Here is an 8,035-nt window from a genome sequence, read left to right as displayed (position 1 = left end):
ACTCAGCAAATTGGATGTAGTCTATCACAGTGCCATCCGTTTTGTCACCAAAGCCCCATATACTACCCACCACTGCGACCTGTATGCTCTCGTTGGCTTGCCCTCAATACATATTCGTCGCCAAACTCACTGGCTCCAGGTAATCTATAAGTCTATGCTAGGTAAATCCCTGCCTTATCTCAGCTCACTGGTCACCATAGCAACACCCACCCATAGCACTCGCTCCAGCAGGTGTATTTTACTGGTCACCCCCAAAGCCAACACTTCCTTTGGCTGCCTTTCCTTCCAGTTCTCTGCTGCCAATGACTGGAAATAATTGCAAAAATCACTGAAGCTGGAGTCCTATATCTCAGTCAATCAAATGTATTTATAAAGCCCTTCTTACATCAGCTGATGTCACAAAGTGCTGTACAGAAACCAAGCCTAAAACCCCAAACAGCAAGCAATGCAGGTGTATCTCCCTCTCTAATTTAAAGCATCAGCTGTCAGAGCACCTTACCGATCACTGTACCTGTACACAGCCAATCTGTAAATAGCATACCCAACTATCTCATCCCCATATTGTTACTTAACCTTTTGCTTTTTTGCACCCCAGTATCTCTACTTGCACATCATCATCTGCACATCTATCACTCCAGTGTTAATGCTAAATTGTATTTTTTTTGCCTCCATGGCCTGTTTATTGCCTTTACCTCCCTACTCTTCTACATTTGCACACACTGTACATAGATTTTTATATTGTGTTATTGACTGTACATTTGTTTGTGTAACTTACAACTCTGTGCTGTTGTTTTTGTCGCACTGCTTTGCTTCATCTTGGCCAGGTCGCAGTTGTAAATGAGAACTTGTCTCAACTGGCCTACCTGGTTAAATAAAGGTGAAATAAAAATAAAATGGTGCAAATTAGTTGACAAGGGTCTCTTGGCTTGAGGAAAACTAGTTTGTGCTTTCAGTGTTGTCACCGAACACATGGACATAAACAACATACAACTAGTCAAGTACTCTTTATTCACAACAATGACAATAAAGGAAGGAACATCATGTGACATTTCAGAATTGTTATCAGGTACATTTACAAAGAAAAGGGTAAGTCCATGACAGTCTTTATATACACTCTTAGAAAAAAAGGTGCCATCTAAAACCGAAAAGGTCCCCATAGGAGAACCCTTTTGAAGAACCCTTTTTGGTTCCAGGTAGAAGAACACTTTTGTGTTCCATGTAGAACCATTTCCACAGAGGTTTTCTCCATGGAACCCAAAAGAGTTCTGCCTGTAACCAAAAAGGGTTCTCATATGTGGATAGCCAAAGAACCCTTTTGGAACCCTTTTTTCTAAGAGTGTAGTATCAGGTTCAGGTATCATTTTACCTACCCAGTCTATAGATTCTTGGGTAAAGTTTTTTTTAATAACTTTCATAAATTAGCCATTACTTTTAAAAGTGTTATAAATACTCATAAATAATCATGCTTATAAATGTTTTCATATGTTTACAGATAATGAAGTACATATTTATGAATAGTTTGTTAATGCTTAATCATGAACGTCATTATTTGTAAAGTGGTACTGACACTGGTGGTACAGGTAGGAGATAGATAGATATGGCTTTCTGAGACATTTACAAAGAGTGCACATGTAAGAGGGGTAAAGAAATAGTTTGGGATCTTACACATCCACTGAACAGCCAATATACGGTACTGCCATCAGGGCACAGACTCAGGTTCTTAGCCACTACAGTTTTTAAGTGAACATTTTATTTGTGTGACTTGTGTTTGTCTTGTAGAGCACAGCTCTTTAATTAAATAGAGTTGTGTAACTTACATTTACCTTGCATATACCTTGTAAGCGTTTATATCTGTCATGTGTGAATGTTGCTGTTTATATGTTCACTATATATCGTTAGATTTATCTTATCCAACTTGCCACAACTGAAGTTCCTTCTGGAAGAATAAAGTCATTCAAATAACTACAGATTAGTCGAATTAATAAACCATATTTATTACCCTCTGAGACCTCCAAATGTCATAACCTTCCATGACTGATTAAACATAATCTAATAGAATAGTATCTTAAAATGTTCAAACAGCCCACTGGTTACTACTGTAACATTAGGCAGTCAGACTTCCATAGTAGTCCAGGTTGGAGACTTCAGTCGTTTCCCACATTTCCAGCCCTGTTGTCCTCCAGTTATAACTCAGCCGCCCAGTGGTAGACATTGGGACACATGTACTGCTTCAACAGCAGGTTGACCTTCTCTGTATCTCCTCCTAACCCACTGTGGACAAGCATACAGAGTGATATATTATGATATATTAAATCAGGAATGGGGAACTTTTGATGCGGGTGGGGGCCACAAAAAAAGAAATCAACTCATCATGAGGAGCCACAGTGGCTCACGGCCTGGTCTGCTTGCCCGGTCTTACCCACATCCGCACCCACACATGCAGTCAGAGCCAGACCTAGCCATTTGGGGGCCCTAAGTGAAATTTTGATATCTGAGTGGGAGTGACAAACTCAATATGAACCCCCGGTCAGTAATTCGACTATGATTTCTACAAGTTTAGATAGCTGACTAGACTTACCCTACCAATTCAAAAGATTGGTTAAGAACCATGATGCGTTGGTGTTTCCTGTTGTACGTATCAAAACTCATAACAGTTTAACACAGGGATGGGCAACTTGTAGGCCCATGGGGGGGAAAAAATCAGCGGGCCTACAAAAAGGGCATGTTGCCCATCCCTGTGTTAAACTATTATGAGTTGTGATACGTACAGCAGGAAACACCAACGCATCATGGTCATGAAGATGTCTGTTACTTAGTTCATGTTCTGTTACAGAGAGATAGAGACACTATGATGACCCTGGCGACGTCATCAGAACTAGAACCTATACAACTGACATCCACACTCCAGTCAACATTCTGTGATAGTAGTTATATTTCTATGGGTGACACTGACGTTACCTTTTCTTAGCACTCTGCATGCGTCGGAGGAACGCGCAGATTGAGCTGTGCTTAGCTTTGGACCTCAAGTACTCAGCGTATCGGTTGGAAAACTCAATGTCCCCCAACTGTCTCGTCTGTGGGCCCGATCTGGATTGAGTGGAACAACAGGGGGATAATTGAAATGGTGAAAACGTGAGTACTCTTGCTTATATTGCCAATATGGTCTTATTAGGATACTTAACTAATGCCGTTATGTCACACATGAAGCCCCCATAGTAAGAGAGACTGGTTGATATGAGGAGCATGTGCTCTGTAACTTACCTCAGTCTGGCTTCAACCAGGGCATTCACATAGTTCCTGGCGAACAGGGACTGGGTGTTTAAACGACTAATCTCACTCCCAATGATCCCCTCCAGATCCCCTTGGTTACTGTGGTGATGAGATGATATGATATTATGTTGTCGGATAACATACACCAGCTACGTACACCCATTACACATGGTCCTCTATAGGTTAGTTGCTAGAACATGGCACTTGCATCGCCAGGATAGTGGGTTTGATTCCCGGAACCACCAAGTTAAGTGTCTGCTAAATCAAATCAATTATTATATTACCTATGTATGATCCCAGCGGGCAAAACTGGTTGAAATTATGTAGTTGCAGAGGACCAAATGGAGTGAAGGTGATCTCTAAATTAGTGGAAAAGAGAATCTTACCTCTCCCACAGAGGAAGGGATCCTGTGTGGTGGAAGATAACTGTTGTGAGCAGTAGCATCTGTCCCAAGGTGATGAGAAAGGCCATGGTTTTACCTTGGAAAAATACAATCCTTCAATAGTTTGGGACTAACAAGAGAATCACCTGTGTCCTACAGTATATCTAGTCTTCAAGTCCCATAATCTGACCAAAGATGTTGTCCAAGTCTAATGAATCATACTGTAGGCCTACATGAGACCTTTTTCACCAGATTTGAGCAGAAACACAACAGTGAAACACTAACAATCCCAGATGCGATTCACCCGGTTCCTAGCGGCTAGAGTCGCCAGACTAGCACTAAGAGTCTCAATGCCTTAGAAGTACCTTGAGTTGCTCCATTCAGCTGAAGTGGTGGTGGCGGCTCTCCAGATCTAACAGAGAGGAATGAGGGCAGTAAGCTACTCACCCTGGGCTGGAGCGGCGTGGAGCAGAAGAGTGACCTTCACCTCAGAGAGAATGCAGGGTCCCTTTGAGCGGGCGCCTTATGTAGCCCTGGACAATATTGACCCCCTTCACGGAACCGATGAGCTATGATGTCAGCGGCAACCTTCACAATCAAACGAACCCTCTTTGCCTCTGTCATATACTTTTATTGTCATTCCTATTTGCTAAAGTCATTAAATCTCTGTGTAGTTGGTGTTCTAATCAGGGCACGATGTTCGTGTTTACTTTATTTCATAGAGATCAATCACATTACCGGTCTTCACTTCCTTAATTGGTTTGAACTGCTGCAGATTGCTACTGTTTGGCATGTCATATGGGTGTTTTCACATGATGAAATCTGAGAAAAAATAAATGTCAGAGAACTGATTGCTTGACATACATTAAAATGTAGGAGTTCATCCTAGATTATCAAGTACTTGCCCACTGGGAACAGATGTCAGTTCAATGTCTAGTTTTGATTTACATTTGTTTGAGTTGTCAATTAACGTGAATTCAACATGAAATCAACAAAAACAATTTCACTGGATTTAGGTTAAAAGACTAAATGCCCTGACGTTGATGACTTTTAGCAAATCCAATCAGTTTTCCATGTTGATTTAAAGTCTTCACATAGGTTTTTGGGGTTGAAATTATGTGGAACAACGTTGATTCAACCAGTTTTAACCCAGTGGGTATTTTGCATCATTGGCACTGAAAACAGACACGTTAATGTGGCAGATGTATCAATTACAAGTACTGTAAGAATCTCTGACCAGTCAGGTCAGTTTTGACCGTGTAAGGTTCAACAACAAATGTCTCTATGAGTGTGATATTGTGTGATTGGTTAAATGTTTCTGGAAATGTCCTTCAGTCCACAATCTGTCCATGCTGGATCTGCTACAGTATTTGACAATAATAAATATAGTTGGGGACAAAAACAACTGTAGATGGCAGCACGGAGCCAGCATAGCCAGAATCATCAATGCGGGCTGAACATGTGGCCGATCTAGATGTTATTGCCTCCATAACCATTCAGGACAGAGAGAGTAATTATAAGGCATATAGAGCTTCTTCTAGTAGCAGTTTTCTTCCTCTCTCCCTGTGTGTGTGTGTGTGTGTGTGTGTGTGTGTGTGTGTGTGTGTGTGTGTGTGTTCTAAACAGTTAGCAAATGTCAGCCTCCATCATTTTCAATGGGAATTCAAATGTTATTCTAATTAGGCCATATTCAAAGTCTAATCCTCAAGGACATACAATTGATAAGAAAAAAAAATATCCTCAGGAAAATAAAGCCTTAAATAAACTTCTGTGAACTTGAATAAACTTGAATGAACTTCACTGCAACGGAAACCTGTCATCGTTATAGTAATTTGGGGTATTATCGACAGTAACATTTTGAATGGTACTGTCATTCCATCCTTCAGAATACAGTGCCATGCTATATTTTTGGAAGTGCCAAAAACTTTGGATCACTACCGTGGGCATGGTATTGTTTTTCCTGCATCATTATCAGGTGCGCCTTGTTGGAGATTATATTTGGTGCCCCCTTTGGTGAGAGTGCTATACCAACTTAGCTGTTATGTGGTAGTAGTGCCCCATCCACTTTAAATGTGTAGGGGACAGATTGGAGTGGAAGCAAGTCTTATTAACCCTTTGATGGTTGATCATTTTGCTAAGTAGGACACTGTCAGTTTGGAAGCCTTCGTTAAGGCCTCTAGAAGTGCAAGTGATATTAAACACTGTGATGTGTAAGCACAATACCTCGCAGTCAACATGCATTCACCAATCCCATGTAATTGAAGTAAAATACTGTGAAATACAAACACCATTTCCCCTCAATGAATTCCATTAATTAATGAATTCATTCATTACAAGTACAGTAGCATTTACAGTACTTTTTTGTACAGTATAATGAATTAAATTTTATGATACTGTACTGTGTCATTACACAGTACTTGCTTTGATACTGTATTTAGATTACAGTAGCTGTACTGCATTATGAAATATAATACCTCACTAGCTGCCTGTAAGTGACTGTCAAATTGACGGCAACCCCTTTACAGTGTTGAATAACTTTGTACAAATATTTAAATAACTTTGATTAAGTTATGACATCTTCAATTAAGTTATTAAGTAGGACGGGACCATATTTTCTATCCTCAAGTACATCTATATTCCATCGCCCCCTTCATTGCATACACACAACAAACCCAGGTGCAAGGCAACGAAAGACCCCAAGGTAAGTACTCAATTTATTTCAGCATTGAGACAACAGGAACAGACGAGATAACGTCAAGCATTTAGAATGAGACTCGTCTGCCACAGTTCAGTGGTTTTCTGCTTCTAAGAATACACATTGGTCTCAAGTGGAGTTGCTTATTCTTCAGCTAATCTTAAAAAAAAAAAAAAATGAAATACATGGGTGCTGAACTTAAAGTTTTATGGATGAGACTTTGTGTTTGCAGTATATTGATAAATTCTCAAACACAGAAGCTTACTGTGAGCTGCTTGAAGTTCCCCCCAAAATAATGGTTTCAGGCAACTCACACTCTCCCCTCAAGTCAGGTTCTTGGGAAGTGCAGTATACCATTGAATACTTTTCATAATATTCTGGTTGTGTAACTCACTCCATCCCACAAAGTCAAATTCCTTATTATGATTTGACCTGTGGAGATCTCAGAGACAATAACAGGGAGATGTATTCAGGATTTTTTTTTCAATTTACAAATAACATTCATAGCTGAGATTTTACTCTATCCCTCTCTTTTCACTCTCAAAGGATCCTCTGAAATGTAGATCATCACTGCAGTTTTAATTTTCCCTCTCTGTCTTTTAAGCACTTAGCCTGGCTGGCGTGATCCACGTTTAATATCACCAGACTAAGAAGCACCGGATTACAAATCGTTAATAAAGTATCATCATCAACATGATACTGTGGCTGTGAATAAGGAGAATAGGAGATTGTCGCTATCTAATTTGATGGTTTAATCAGTTGCATCTTCATATGTGTTGGAGTTTTATTAAAAGCATTTACATACTGCTGCACACAGTTATGAGCTAGGAGACAACGTGGCCTTGACTGTATGGCAACTCCTCGGCCTCTGACCACAAGGCACTACAGAGGGTAGTGCATACAGTGCAGGACATCACTGGGGCCAAGCTTCCTGCCATCCAGAACCTTTATACCAGGCGGTGTCAGAGGAAGGCCCTAAAAATAGTCAGACTCCAGCCACCCTAGTGATAGTGTTCTCTCTGCTACCGCATGGCAAGTGGTACCGGAGCGCCAAGTCTAGGTCCAAAAGGCTTCTTAACAGCTTCTAGCTCCAAGCCATAAGACTCCTAAATAGCTAATCAAATGGCTACCCAGACTATTTGCAATGATCCCCCCCCCCCCCCCCCCTTTTACACTGCTGCTACTCTATTATCTATGCATAGTCACTTTAACTCTACCTACATGTACATATTACCTCGACTAACCGGTGACCCCGCACATTGATTGACTCTGTACCGGTATCCCCTGTATATAGCCTCACTACTGTTATTTTACTGCTGCTCTTTAATTGTGTTACTTTTATTTGTAATTTTTTTATTTAAATGTACAGTTGGTGAGCTCCATTTCAGACCGGCTGATCAGATACAATAGCAGCCTCAGAGGCTGATAAATCAGGATGCTGCCTTGTAAGGCTGTTCCATATGTAAGGTTCCTTGCAGACAGCCTACAAGGCAGCATCCTGACTTGTTAGCCTCTGATGTTGCTATTGAATCTGAAAAAGCTCTGAGGCTGAAATTGAATCTGATCAGCTTGTCAGGAATGGAGCTCACGGCACTCTGTAGATTTGTCCCTTACAATTATACACATATCAGTTGTGCAAGCTAACAATCAACATAGATAACTAGCTAGCTATCTAGCTAACAAGACT

General features: G+C 40.7%; 1 protein-coding gene across 1 annotated transcript; it reads right to left on the bottom strand.

The window, feature by feature from the left end:
* Positions 1–988: 988 nt before the first annotated feature.
* On the bottom strand, positions 989–4,232 carry LOC149985171 (uncharacterized). The gene is made up of 5 exons (XM_090214911.1): positions 4,101–4,232; positions 3,657–3,750; positions 3,262–3,369; positions 2,959–3,087; positions 989–2,271 (listed from the first exon to the last, which is right to left on the bottom strand). Exons 2-5 carry the CDS (start codon positions 3,740–3,742, stop codon positions 2,184–2,186), a joined length of 411 nt encoding a protein of 136 aa, XP_090071037.1. The 5' UTR covers positions 3,743–3,750; positions 4,101–4,232; the 3' UTR covers positions 989–2,183.
* Between the last annotated feature and the right edge of the window lie 3,803 nt (positions 4,233–8,035).

The sequence above is a fragment of the Oncorhynchus mykiss genome, chromosome 2 (genome assembly GCF_057628025.1).
Source record: "Oncorhynchus mykiss isolate SJ-2025 chromosome 2, ASM5762802v1, whole genome shotgun sequence".
NCBI lineage: Eukaryota > Metazoa > Chordata > Actinopteri > Salmoniformes > Salmonidae > Oncorhynchus > Oncorhynchus mykiss.
This window is presented reverse-complemented; position numbering and strand designations above follow the sequence as displayed.